General features: G+C 40.1%; 1 protein-coding gene across 2 annotated transcripts in view; it reads right to left on the bottom strand.

The window, feature by feature from the left end:
- Positions 1-345: 345 nt before the first annotated feature.
- Positions 346-15,350, bottom strand: part of CLIC5 (chloride intracellular channel 5) — an 80,211-nt gene continuing 65,206 nt past the window's right edge. For both annotated transcript variants that reach the window (XM_075707638.1, XM_075707639.1), the window contains exons 5-6: positions 2,757-2,938; positions 346-513 (exon numbers count right to left, since the gene is read on the bottom strand). In XM_075707638.1, the coding sequence (XP_075563753.1) occupies positions 346-513; positions 2,757-2,938 (350 nt within the window). The remainder of the gene's footprint in view (positions 514-2,756; positions 2,939-15,350) is intronic.

The raw sequence follows: 15,350 nt of genomic DNA, 5'->3' as shown, positions 1-15,350 counted from the left end.
ACTCGAAATGTCAGCTAATATCCTATTTTTAAAACTCCAGAGAATACAGGTGGTGATATACCCCCAACATGAAACAAGACACTAGTAAAGTGGACTTATTTCCAATACTGATTGCGAATAATACTAGTTCAGCTAAACTTAGGTTCAGATTTCAAAGGGTCTCCACCCCCCACACTAGAGCTGCCTTCTCTTTTCTCCAGAGAGAAGCAGATTTGTCCCTGACCAATACACTTGAACAGGAGAAGTCATAGGGATGCCAACCAGATAGCATAATGATAAAGTATATCTTAAGGCAATAAGGAGAAGAGTCTGTAAAAGGGGATACTGAGCCACCGCTGACGTCAGTTAGGACTTGCTGAGCCGCTTGGCCACGTCTGCGTAGGCTTGCTCAATTTCTTTGTCTGCTGCACAGGTGTTGGTGAATTCATCCCTGGCATATGCATTCTTCAGGTACCGCCACAGCCCCGTCATCTCTGTCGGGAACTCAAAGTTGCGGTATTTCTTTGCAACAATCTAAACCAAAGGTAAAAGAGGGAAAAAAAGCATTCTGCTGGTGATAAGTCTTCAGATTCCTTTTTAGAGAGCTTCTTACTCTTTCTTGTCACATAATCAACAGCAAAGGAGAGAAATGTTTGGAAAATCAGGATCTTATAATATAAAAGCCTGAAAAGTGACCATTGGTTGTCCCATATCTTGCAAGGATGCTACTTGGCCTAAGGAAAGTCCAGTGCAATGGCCTGGCAACTATCACCATATTATGACTTTTATGATACCTCAAGTTCATTAATTTTACCATATTGGTGTTTGGTGCTTTTTACCAGTCTTATGTACATCAGCTCTTAAAGCTGAGATGCCAAATAGGAAAGAGCTGATTAGCTGAATCATAAAAAGGAAGATAGATGGAAAGTCATTAGTAGCAATTAATATATAACATATTTTAATATTATTATATTTATGTTTAAAATATTTATATTTAACATATATTCAATACATACTATATTTCTATTTATAATATATGAAATATATTTTGCCTGGCCAATGATGTCAGAGGATGTAACCACCTACAGCTGTTGGAAGGCTCAATCTGTGTTCACGCAAAGGAAAAATTCAGGGTGGTATGGGTACCATGATTGAGAAACCAAGATGATTTAGCAGACATTAGAAACAGGAGTATTAGGATAAACTGGGGGAGAAAATGGTTATTTCAAGACTTGTTAGACTAGGAAATTGTCTATCAAGGGAAATTTTCGATTTCTAAAAACACTCAGGCCCTTATTCAGGAAAATAGTTAAGTTCAATTTTAAGCACCTGTATAGTCACATTGAAGTCAATGGGACTAATCTGTGCTTAAAGCTAGTTGGTTGGTTAAGTAGCTTGCTAGATTGGGACATTTCAGTTTTCCTGTAAGAATATACCATATAGAATAATCCTGTGGTGACAGAATGAACTAGCTGATAGGAAGGGATGGATTAGCTGATTTAATGAGTGCTTCCAATCTCTAATTTTTCTGACGGTATAAAATTGTTCCTGGGCATAAATTACATACATATGTGCCACAGAGTTCCCCTTTATTTTTAAAGCACATGGTAGAGCTTTTTTCCATCTCAGATTTCTTAGGACAGTCATATGCTCAGAAATGACTGTGATTTGGGTTTACTACCAGGATCCACTTGGTATATGCAAGTCCAAATCCTGTCCTAAACTGCATTTAATTAAGCATTCTTGCCTTCAATGATGCTTCACACACACATGGGGAAGATAAAACCTTCTGGGCAACTTAAGTCAAGATTTTCACAATTTACAGCACACATCTTCCATCAAATGAAAAAAATAATTTACCCTTTTCTTCCACCTATAAAATGCTTTTCAGGCAATATCCTATGGCTATGCTTGTCTGAGAAAGATTTTAATTCTCTTTTGACTTCTTTCATTTCATGCTGAGGAGACAGCAACCAGTAAGGGGCCACACATTCATTTTCCATTGTCTGACTCCAACGTCACCAATGAAGACGAGCCAAAGAAAGAGCTAAACTTGTGAGGATATTTCTTATGCACCTTTTTTTTTTTTTTTTTTGCATGTGTGCAGTCAGCTCCCAGGCTCAGTTTATGTTTTGGCTCATGGAGCCAAATTAGATGCATGACTTGGCTTTAATTCTTAGCTTTCTTGCTTGCCAAGGTCTGCCAGGTACTTGCTTTATTCTAAAGAAACATGTCATCTGATAAATTAAATAAATGCAACATTTATAAGTCAAGATGATGTACACCATTTGCACTATACCAGCGACCATTGTACACTTAAATCCTGGACCTCAGCAGTGACTTTGATTTGTTAACTTCTCTGTGTGAAATACCACCTGGAACGAATATTCCCCAAAAAGATGGACTGCGGCTCTTAAGTTACAAATGGGTGGAAACTGACTAAGTTTTGACATCTCTCTTAAGTATAATGGGAACTAATTAACATGAAAGACTGCTGTTACTTGCAGCAGGGTAAAAATGAAGAGATGGGATACCTAGATCTCAATATTGTCTTTGCCGCTAACTAGTGATGCGACAATTTCCTCAAGTACTAAATACAAAGTTACTTAAGTTAACTTATAGGAAATACTGCGGAGCAGAAGTGTGTTTCAGACTCTGCTCTTCAAGAACTTAAGATATCTGTGCTGAAATACATGTTGGCTTCAGCACTCGGCTGTCAGAGCAGGGCACTTCACTGTCAGATAAGGCTTCTTTGACCATTGCATCACATCTTTTACCTTGACAACATGGAGTTTGGGCAGAAGGTTGCAGTCAGCAAGAGTCAGGTCATCTCCATCCAGAAACTTGCGTTTAGACACTTTCTCCTCTTCAGTGCTGTCTGCATCAATCTCCTCTGGCAGAGGGGTTCTCAGATAGTCATCCAGCTTCTTCAGAGCCTTCACCAAGCCTTTTTCAAGGGCTTTGCCAAAAAGCAATGAATAAGCAATTAGGGCAGAGTAAGAATTATTTAGAAACACTCATCGTCAATGGCTATGGTAGTATCTAGAAAAAAAGCCAAGAACCATTTCTTTGTTGTTAGTCTGTGCTCCAATGCCTACACATGACAAAGTAGCCCAGCAAAGGTCTGCCTGAGAGTAAAGCTCATCGTGCAATGGAAAACGGGGACACAGGAAACTGTTGTGCCATGTCTTCTCCTGATTAGGACAGAAAAAAAAACAGTGAAAGCGATAATGGAAGGAAAGAACAGCCTGTCAGTATAATACACCAATAAAGCATATACACCCTATGATATTATTCTGGTGTGTTGAGGCCACCACACAGTAAATTGGAGATCTGTATGCCACTACATTATTTTTCTAAGCAGCCAGGTAGGACTGTAATGAAGAGGAATTTTCTAGAATTACTTCAGCTCTAAAAAGTTGTAGTAGTTTCTACTTTTACAACCCTTCCAGAATAAATAAAGAGCAATAACTCCAGAGATGCTAACCAGAGCTCTATGGAGCTGGAAGATACACTACAACTGAAATGAAAGTAACATAACAATAATTAAATACAACACTATACAAAAGAGATGAGATATTCAGCCACTGTTAAGATCTCTCTCACTTGAGGTGCAACTTAGGTGCAAATTCTTTTTTTCATAGGTCTCAAATGGGGTGTCATAATGGAGAGGAGACTTTGGACCTCTCACTGCAATTACTAAAGACCATGTCCCACACTACTGCTGGCTCCACAAATTCTAGGCTTAAAATGCCAATTAGACATAATATACAGCAGAGCGTGAATTTTTTACTTAAAAATATCAACCCAGGGACAGAATTTGTATTCTTATGCTTTACCGGCAGGATAATAAAAAAAACTTGATTGCAATAATGCACTTACAGAAAGCTGAATGTCTGTACACAGACATGACAAGTCCCCCTAAAGTGCTAAAGCAATATAAATAAGAAAGAGCAAGAATTTACAATGTGAAAAAATAACAACACGACTCATGGGCTTAGGGCCAGAATTTCAGCTGGTGAAAATTACCTGCAGTGATTTATACCTGCTGCAGATCTGGCCTGGAGTCAGCATTTAATGCCTAATCCTGTAAAATCTTATATCTCTGAGTAACTTACTGCCATTTAACTTAGGGGAGACTACTCAATGTGTCAAGTTACTCAGGTGCTGTAGCACTACAAAGGCCTATGGAGATAAATATATTTATGGAGCACAAAGAAAGCTTCAAAAGACTGCAGTGATTGCCCTGCATAGAGCAGCTTGCTGGCACAGGTAGCTCCGCTGGCTCTGCTCTCAGCCGCCCCTGTGTTTTTGGCATGGAGAAAAAGGCGGCGCGTACAGGGCCATTGAGAGAGCAGGAGCCGAACACCACAGAACATGATTTCTCTGCTGCCCTAAACCTTGTGCCAGTGGTGGAAGTCAGATTAAGCTGCCTGATGTCTTGCTCCCACTGAAGCCTCTTGGCCAAGCACCAGGGAACTATACCAGCTCTTTTGTGGCTGACTCTTAGACACAGTGGCAAATCCTGGCTTAATTGATTGACTGAAGAAATGACGGCAATCCAACTGAAAACACCCCAACAAACATAGCATGGAGGGAAAGAACTTTATTTCTGAAAGCAGAGTATCTAAAGTGACTGAAGTGCTGCCATCCATAAAACAAAAGTGTTGCCATCCCTTATTTAATCAATTCAGATCGAATTTTGACACTGACATTCTGCTGTCAGATCCTGGCAGTGGTGTCTTTAATCGTCTGCAGCTGTGCTCCGCCGCACAACTTCTACTGAAGGGTAATAACTGCATAGCTTGTAATATACCCTCATGTGGCAACACTCAAAAGATTTAGCAATCTCTTTTTGGTTTGACCCATAACACCTGTTGAATAGATAGCTCTCCTTCTCTTGGTCAGCCTCAGACTATGTCCTCTTACAAGGAATTCATTTAGAGACAATGGAATTGAATTACTGTGATCTAATTCAATTTTGCACATTCAGATTTTAGAGAACTGGCTCAACGCTGAGCATTTTCCAGTATCCCCTTCACCCAGTAGGATCGTCGGTTCTCTGAGTCATCTGTGCAATATTTCCAGCGTCAGTACTACATTAGATGCTTCATGCTGGCCCATGGGGTCAGTTAGGTGTGTGTACGAAGACAGGAGCATCAGGTGGGATGTGTTTATGTAACTTTTCTGGAACTTATTAGGGTTGGGGTTTTTTTTTCCTCTTATTGATATATCAAAGTGCGTCATGGCTGTCTCAAAAACAATGCCTGGAGTGAAGCCTACTTGTGACAGTGGGAAAAACATCTATCTGAATTCATACTTGGCACTTGTATATAACAGCTTTAGGCCAGAAATAAGTGTATATTCAGGGTTCAATGCATCTATGACCTAATTCACAGGCTCTGCTGGAACCCACAGGATCCTGACATCTCCCAGTGAAATCACCGCAAGGTCAGGACCATCTCATATCCTGATAGTCAAGAACTGGACCGCTGCTTGTGACTCCAACAACCCCATTTAATTAACCAAAACTTTTCTGATCCTAGTAAATATCTCAGAACAACCATGAAAACAGAAGAGTAGTGAACAAGGGAGAACTGCCTTTCTTCCAACTGAACAGTGACAGAATTTTGAAAAGCTAAGAGAATTAAGATCCAAAAATTGCCATTTCAAATGGTGTTTAGGTGCACAGGGTCAGATTTTTAAAGCCTGTCAATGTTTTTCAAGTAATTTCTTAAAATCCGTATGCAAATATCCATGTTGCAAATCCTAATTTCTAGGTACCCTGACACATTCGGATTTATCTGTACGATTTGAAGTCTTAGGTTCCTTGAGAAGGTGCTCAGGGAAACCCCCACTCAGAGTAGGAGGACGTGTAAAAGAATCTCAAAAATATTGAAGCAAGAGGCTTCTAAGCCCCACAACCCAGAGAGACCCAAATGTCTAATGCTGGTGGTAGAACCATAGAAACCACCTTATGTTTGAATGCACCAGTGATGCCCAGAAGAGAGAGGTATCAAAAGCAGGTCAGTTTTTAGTTTCTTACAAAAAATTTTGGGCGACATGCTGTGGTTTTACCAGTGGTATAGGGAGAGCATTTTCCTGGGAAGTGGAAGACTGTGTTTCAAATGCCTTTTCAATGTGATGCCAGCCCAGATCTGCCAGATGAGACTCCACCGGCGGAGTATCAAGTAATTTGTATGGCTCTCCTGTTGAACTGTTTCACTTTCCATAAATAACTCAACATTCAGTGGATCATGACTGAAGGCTGGCACCACAGGTAGAAGTCAGAAAAACCAACTCTCTCATTTTCTCTCTTATCTGGTTGATACTTAAGCATTACGTGAAAGGTGAAAAAATATGAACAGAGACCAAGAAATAACCTCCTCAGAATATCCTCCAGCTCTGAAGGTTTTGGGAATCTTGCTGAGGAAAGAGCTGTCTAGGTTCATATTACTGAGCAAATCCAGCAGAAGACAGATTTAATTCTAAACCTCCCATACTATGGCTATTCTCTGAAAATCTGGATGACTCTATACATTGTCTCCACAGAGAACATAAGGGACAGCAGGCACTCACCAGGGCAGGGGTCTTGTAAATACCAGTCACGGCATTAAACTGAATGAAGAGATGTTAAAAGATGTGACTAACTAAAAAGTGACTAATTCCCCATTTGTGACCGTACTACCCACAATGAATTTCAGAAGTGGCTAAGCAGCTAATTCCCTTGGCAACTTATCCTTTTGGAAACATCTATATAAATAACTACATAGGTTTGCTGATAACAGCTGAGGCTCCATTGCAAGTCAATGGGTGGGATTAATCTTCCCTGAAGTGAGTAAATTAAATGAGTAGGTTTGAATTAAACACCCTGAGCTTCAGTGGAGTCATCTTTTCTACACTTGGTTTAAGTGACCCCTAAATCAGCTGTGTGGAGAACTTGTCCTGAAGTGTCTACTCTCAGCCTTGCATTGTCTTGGTAATGTCAGGGTGGAGGATTCAGTATTACACCACCAAGTGGAACTATGCCTAAGAATGTGGCTCTGTGCTGCTTTTGAAATTTCTACCTCCAATTGCTTCCCCACCCTGCAAACTTTCAGTATGAACTTAGGGATGCCAAATGTGACCAGCTCTGTGAGAAGAGCCCTGTCATCAGGTTACCCTTGCAACAGCTGCAATGTCTGAACTTCTGGAAACCATCTTGCTGGACAGTGAAATCACCAAGCACAAAGGCACCAGCACCATATTGCCTCCACAGTGATGTATTTAGTATAACTTCAAATTCCAAGAAATTCTACCTGTGTATGTGACAAAATCCATGGTGGAACCATCTCTCTCACCCTTCATTACTCTGCTCTGGGCTACGTACGCAGCCAAAGACAACCTACAGCAATCACAGTCCTGCCGTGTCATCTCCCCAATAGTAAACAATGATATTAATAAAAAAAACCTCACAAGCTCTTTGTGATTTTCCTTCTCCCTTCAAACCTATGCTTTTATACAACTTTACTTAAGAGTCCTGAGTTAGAAGCCAGAAAAATAGCACTTTCCAACCTCAAAGCAACCACAGAACATTTAATGAATGTATTACCATCTGTCAAATGCACAGGGTGAGGTTCAATTTAGCTGATGATACCTAATTCACAATGACGCTCTGTTTTCAGCAAAAGGTTACTTGATGTTGAACAATGAGATTAACAAATCCTGACATGCACAGAAATACAAATAACGTAACAAAAATTAATAATTGGCAAAATTGTGCTCTCAGTTACACTAACATAAAAGAGGAGTAACTCCACATTGTCAACAAACTATTCCATATTTACTCCAGTTCAACCAAGAACACACTTTGGCTCTGTTACTCAACTCTTCAAGCAAAAACTTCCTTAAACTATTAGCCTGTGCAACTATTTCCAGGGGACAAAGAGAAATCTTTGTGTCTTGAAGTATTTATACCACAACTGAACAAAACATTGGAAAATATAATGCATGGAGCAATCTTGCAAGTTAAGGGGAGGGCCAGATGACAAAGATTCATTACTAGATACTCAGGGAGAAATTTTGGCCATATTGAAGCCTGTGGAAGTTTTGCTGTTGACTTCAGTGGGGTTAGGATTTCTCCAGCAGTTTTTAAAGCCAAAAGGGACTGTTACAATCAGTTAATCTGACCTCCTAAATAATACCGGCCATAAAACTTCCAGCGTCATTGGTCATTTCCATCTCTGTTTTCTGTGGGTCAAATAAGGCTGAAGCAAAATGGAAAGTAACTAGAAAGTAGTAAAAGAAAAACGGTTCGGAAAAAGTAAAACTGATTCAGACTGCCCACACCCACAGCATTTGCAGAGGTCAGACAAGGACTCTTCTTCCCCTTCCTTGAACTCCAAATATTTCCTTCCTTGTTTAATGCTGGGATGAGAAGAAATAGCAAAGCAGACAAAGCACATAAACGCCAATCTCTGTGGCCTAAAGGAGCCACTGGAAGGCAAATCATTCCATCCTAAAATAGTAGCCTAGGAAAAGCTGAATTACTACCAGAGGAGCCTCTCTCTCTCTCTCTTGTGAATAGGCAGACTTGCTACCTAAATTTAAAATAGCTAAAATTAGGTGAGATGACTCCTGTTTTATGCGTCTGAGTGGAACCATTTGCAGGATGAGGATTTTACTTGATAGTTATTATGGGAAGAGATGCAAAGCACAGAGGGCAGAATAAAAGCACTAAGAACAATTGATTCTTTGGCCAGATTGAACATAAAAACTATTTGATTTACATTAAAAAAGAGAAAAACTAGTTCAATTTTTTTAAACAAACTTAAAGAAAAATACCATAAGATTTCCAAACAAACATGAAAACAAAAAGAAAACCATGTTTTCGGATGGTTGGTTAAGTTGTGCCTAGACATTCAATCATTTTCACATCACTTTTAGAATGTTGGTAATCTTCAGAATTAACATGTTATTTCCAAATTAAAAAGAGAATAACCTTTTGTTTCAAAAAGTGTAAGAGAAAGTATTTTTACTTTTCAAAACAAGTCATTATTCACCAAATTCAACCCACATTTGCCAATAATTCAGGTTACTCACACCCCCCGTGGCATTTTATGTCAAATAAACATTTTGTCACAAAATATTTTCTCCAAGCTGAAGTAAAATATATATGGCCCTCTTCATAAATGAATACCACGGAAAGCACAGTGACAACAAGGCTTCAAAGTCATTGAAGCCCAGCCACATAATGGCTTTTGTAGCCATCATCTGAAACCACCTGAGACTGACCTCGGCAGAACAGCAAGTTTCTTAATTGTCAAGTCCAGACAAGTTCAACAAACAATGATCCATGTACAAAAATGAACAACGATTCCTGCTGCTACCCTGGATCACTGATTGATGCTTTTCCTTTTTACTGCTTTCTTCCACTGCCCTCCAGTAAGATTTATCCTGTAACACACGCAAATGAACTTGGTGAAATACTCAATGAGGGAAAAGGGGGAACAGTACATAAATATTCACAGTCTCACACAAACAATCTGAGATTTATTTTTCCTTTAAAAAAACAAACCACCTTTCCTGATCACTTCCAGATTCACAGAGTTTGATATTATATGAGACCCAATACTGTTTTCTGGTAGGAGAGAGAAACCAGCTAAGAAGCAGCAATTTAAGGTAAGAAAATAATATCATTCTACTAGTCTGACAGTCTGATTGAAGACCAAGGATTCATATTTTCACTCTCTTTTTTCTCCATCCTGCTCATTTTTTTCAGGCAGGCTCAACAGGGTATTGTAACTTTAATCTGTATAGATTAATCCTTCTCACATGGAGGAGCTGTGACTGCAATATGTGCGCCACTGTATTACATATTGAACAGTTTATCTTCCCCCCTCTATGATTTCAAGATAACCCTTGAGATTTCAGTGCTGCCTTGATTTCTTCTGTTTAGCCATTTAAGAGTCAGGTGTCTTGTCTAAGCTGGTTATGTAGGTTCCGTCTCTGCTCAGAAGTACTAAGCATCTCCAGAGGGCAATTCCTTCCAACTGCCTGAGACACCTGATTTAAACTTGGTGTGACTCACTCCACACATGCCCTTCTCGCTGCATGAATTACAGATGAAGCCTAAAGGACTAGCTCAGACTAGACACCTTACTTTCAGGGTGGTGAAGTTAGGCAAGATGAATCCTACCCTTTGAATATAATTTCACAGTTCACCTAAGTGAGGTAGGATAACACCTCCCTGGGTTTTTTAAAGTTACTTAAATGTTAGGGCTTACTCCCCAAAGGGCAAGTACATGGCCAATTTGAGCATTGCAACATCCTTTCCAGGCACGTTTCTGCCTTGTAAATCCCCAGCTCTGAGCAGCATCTTTATTGAGAGGTAAATGAGTGGGCAGTCACTAAGAGAGCCATTGGAAATGCAGAGAAGGATGGAGGTTGTATGCTCCCATGCATCCAAGGCATTTAGATGTCTAACTCTGGGCCAAAGGGAGTTTCTGGGATGAGTCACCTCTCTTATTAAAGATGATCCACTCTAGATAAATAATTCAATATTCACTGGAACAGAGACTTGAGCATGTTCCCACAATAAAGGTAAATGCCCATACAACCATGCTGAAAAGTTGTGATCTGTCTGTTTCTATTCACTTAATGAATCAACAAATACTTAGTTGTGTACACAGAAGAGAAATAGATTAGTGTCTCTTATTGCTCATTTCTACTTTCCTGGTTAGGGGTTTCTCTTAGGGGACAGGGGTTCATATTCATCCTCCAGATCAGTCAGAGCTAGGACTTGAAAAGGGATTTTTACTCCTGGTCGGTGTTCAGGTGTGTATAGAGAAGTCACATGGACGCAGGTGCACGCATGCAAACCAAAACTTTGGTCATAGGCTGCCTTTCAGACATGGTCTAAACCAGGCATAAATAGGTACGTATTTTCCATATATGTTGGTGCATATGTTCTGTGTATGTCCAGTGGGAGAAACAGAGGTGCTAAACCTCAGGAGCGCTTCAGCCAGCACTCAGAGGAACATGGAGCTGAAATACAGACATTAGATATGCAAAGCAACCTTAGGAACCCAGACTCATCAAAAATCTACTGATTTACTTATGGGTAAGATTCACCTTGTCTAACTTTAGCCATCTAAGTGTTAGGTAATCAGTCCAACCTAGTTGTCCAAGTCTCCTGTATAGATGGCAACGAAACACAGGCACCTCTAAAGGAAGTTCTCCCAGCTTTAGATCCATATTTTAAGACGAATCAAGCTGCCCTTTAGAAATGGATTTATGTCCCTCTCCATTGATCACAAAAGAAGCCAGGAATGACTAATGTATAACTTTTAGACAAACTTAGGTGAGATGATCTCTCCCTCATCACCCCTCTTCCCTTCCGTCCCCACCCCATCTACAAACCCTTGATGATGTGGATTGATCCATTAGAGCTTCATCCCAAAAGTCTGGGATATTTTGACAGATCTATCTCGAAAACTCCACAGAAGGTATGTCTCAGTCTCAGAGAGACTCAGACCTTGATTCCCCAGGTACCCTTTCCTAAGCCAGAGAATGATGATCCAAGGGTTAAGAGGTTACCTGGATTTAGGAGACCTGAGTCTCTGCTTCCCATGCTTTTCTACACGACCTTATATAAATGATTTAAATTCTCTGCCTTCCAACTTCCTATATACAAAATAAGAATAATAGCACTCTTCAGCCACAAACTTCACATTGGTAAAAGCATTAATGCACCAGTCGTGGACGTATGTTTCGGGTTGAGGGGAATAAACTGTACACATAACAAAAAAAGGGGGCATCATCCTACTTTTTGATACCAACTGTCCTACTCCCAAATTAAACCCAGTGAAACAGGTGAATCGATAATGTCTTTTAAAAAGAAAATTAAACATATAATTTTCAAACATCTAGGAAATGTGTTTTGACTTATTTCTAGTTTTAGACTAAAACCTCAGGTTTCTTCCTTCCCTTTTCTTATTCATTTTTACAGTGGAGGCAAGAAATAAATGTAATACTTGTAACGTCATCATGAAAAATGCAATTGGAGCACCTTCAAATGCTGTTTTTTAAGGAGAAAACCCAGGTGTTCAGATGACACCAAAAGAAGGGTTCATTTCCAAGTCACTTAGGAGTCCAAGTGACCCTGAGGGCAGGAAGCAAGTGAGTGTAAAACTACTGGCCTACAAGTGCCCCAGGAAGAACAGTACCTAACTTGCATTTCACAAATCATCGTAACTCTGTAGCAGCACGTTAAGTGACAAGCATCATTTCTAGAGCACGTCCCCGAGCACCTAATCCTGACCTCTGCGATGCTAGTCTTGTGCAGGTGTCCCTAAACCAGCTGCAGACAAGCAGCAGCTGATTTGCATCAGAAACCTGAAAAAACCCATCATCAAGCTCTGCAGATTACAAAACCATGTATTTATAGTACAAGATTATCACTCCGATATCTTGATTTTTAGGATGCTGTGTGTTTATTTACAATTTAAAGGGGTTTTTTACTACCAAAGAGCAAACAAGATGATTCTGGGACTAACAAAGAAAAACTAACTACATGTTTCTGCATTAAAATAAGAGTAAAGTTAGCTTCTGGTAGAGAGTGCAACTGGGCTTTAGTGACAGTGCTGTGGGGACCCCTTGTGTTCTAATATTTAAGCAAAGAAGATTGTTCCTTTACAGGCTGTTGGTGCTTGCATCTTTAATACCAATTTCTTTCAATCCCAGGCATGTAGAGGAATAAAGTCTGCTTTTGTTTACACCAGGATAATCCCAGTTGCACTCCACTGATTTCAAGTAAGTTATTTCACTTCAGCAGTGGTGGAGTGAAGACACATGAGAGGGAAACACAGCAATGCCTGGCTAGCAGTACCTGAGGATGAAGTTTTAAAGCTCATCGAGTCCCCGAATCCCTCAGTTCACTTAGCACATCTCAGTCTCAAATAGTTTTATTTTAACATTTCCAGTATTTTCTGCCCTTTGTGTTCAAAAATTGTTACTCAGATACAAAAAAACATGAGATGATGAGATTTACAAATGACTCACATCTTAATTTTTTTCCATTGTTTCTCTGCTTTTCAGATTTTTTGTTGCAAGCCCCATGAAATGACTTAGGGATCATCATGATTATGCCTCAACTTAACCTCTCTGAAAGGAGAAGCAGCAAAAAGAGTTATAATTATGTCTGGATGTATTAAAAAATTTCAAGTATTAATAGGGAGGTCATATTCCCTCTGTTGCAACTGTATTGTTGCGACAAGTATTAAGAATAATTTTCCCAGTTCTGGTGTCCCCAGTTAAAAAAGGCTTTGAAAACTCAAGCAAGAGGTCAAAAGAGAACAATAAGACTGTGCTCAAGGACTGGAAACAAGCCTCAAAATGTCAGGTTTGAAGAGTATTTTGTTTAGCTTATCGGAGAGAAGGCTGAGAGGCCAACGTGCACAGACGCTCACCCAAGGACAAAACATCTGGGAAGTGTCAGGGAGCTCTTCAGCCTTGCTGACAAAGGCATGAAAAGGTCTAATGCTTGGAAGCTGGACAAATTCAGTTTCCACATTGCCAAAGCAATGAACTATTTAAGGAACAAACAAGGAGGGAGGGGCGGTGGCCTTATTTCTTGGGGTGTTTATAAAGAGACTAAGAAAAGGCAGGCTTTAATCCAGCTCTGGCAGAAATGGGAGAAGCTGGGCTGGATGGGGATAGAGTCACATGGGCAGGTCATGGCACTTTAAAGTCCCTAATATCATCTTTTAGATCTTCGAACAAGAACTGAGGTAGGTTGCCTGCACCACCCTCAACGTCACAGAGAAGTTGCTACTCAATATTAAGACAATGACTGTAATTAAATCTCATGCTTCAAGACTTAAGATGTTTGGAAATATCACAGTATCTTCTCCCAGTATGTAATTAATCAGATGTGTTATGGGGCTTATCCGTGGCCATCTGGTCATTCTCTTCTACAGACGGTAACAGTTGGACCAATGCCTTGGAGTGGGGCAGAAAGCCTTGCTGAGTAGATGCCTTCCTCACATGTTCAGAGTCATCCCGATTCCAGGTTAAGGTCCAGGAAATCTTTGTTTTTCAGCTTTGACTGGCTGAATCACCATGATTTGCTTTCCTCTGCAGCGCAGAATAAGGACCAGCTATTGCCATCACCTGGGCATCTATCATCCAGTAAATTCTACCCCTTTAGAGGGGCATTGTGCATCAAAGACCCTTCAGTTTCTCCCATTCTCTGCTCTGATGCAAAATAACTTATACTCTAAAGGCTGACATAATAACATGTTTGCTCAGTGGGCAAAACTGACTGGGATGTGATTTGCAGGAGATCGTATTAAATAACCCAAAGTTCCTTCTAGCCTCAAACTCTCTGAAATTCTGATTTTTTTTTCGGCAATCAGAAGAATCAGGATATTTATAAAATAATTATGTCTCCAGTTCCCATTTAGTCACCTTATTCCCAGCACTGTTTTCAAGCTAAAGGTCAACTATTTAAGATCTGATCTAATAAAGAAAATTAGCAACACTGATTTTCAGTTATGTCTCATTCTTCTCTTCCTTGTTATTTTATGAAGAACATTTGCATGCATAAAACAAAAAATATGTTTTGGGAAAAACAGATTCTGGGCCAATCCTTCTCCCTTTGAAGTCACCAAGAATTTTGCAAACTGACTTCCAGGAGCCAGTCACTGGGCTCTCTATCATGTGATAGCTTGCTCTACAATTGCTAAATATAAGCCTGAGAGCAGTCCTCTCAGGACAATAAGACCAGTTGGGTGCTTAAATCTGGATATTTGCTTATATAAGATTTGGACACTTTACTGAGTAAGGCCATAAATTCATCTAAGTCCTTGCTGTGGGGAACATACTTAAGATGCACCAAGCATATCGCAACGAGGGGAGTTACCCACCAGTGCGAAACCATGGAGCAATGAAGTTAAAACTCAATTCTAAATAATAATGTAATTTAGGCCTCCCATTCCAGCAGCGAGGCGCTTAATTCCTCCCAGGACTGCTGCCGCCAGATTGCTCTAATCCACTTCCAGCTGTGCTACTGCTCCTGTGTGTGAGCATGGGAGCTTGGCTGGGAAACAGAACAAAGCATCCCAGTAAAGCCAGCAGCACTTGGAGGAATATTCAAACACACAGGGGAAATAATTCCCTCTTAAAGAAGAGCATCTGCCAACTACTGTTCCCATTGCAAGCATTTTAGTCTAGGCCTGGACTGTGCATATAGGCCCTGATTCAGCAAAGGCTTGAGAACATGCCTTAATCTGAGCATATCGTTAACCTCATTGGCTGCAGTATATATCGTCAACTGGGTTTTAGGGTTTTGCATATTCTCTGTCTTATATAAATATATATATACTTCCATG

This window comes from Pelecanus crispus, chromosome 3 (assembly GCF_030463565.1).
Source record: "Pelecanus crispus isolate bPelCri1 chromosome 3, bPelCri1.pri, whole genome shotgun sequence".
In the NCBI taxonomy this organism is placed as follows: domain Eukaryota; kingdom Metazoa; phylum Chordata; class Aves; order Pelecaniformes; family Pelecanidae; genus Pelecanus; species Pelecanus crispus.
Note: the sequence above shows the minus strand (reverse complement) of the source record. Positions and strands in the feature narration are given on the sequence as shown.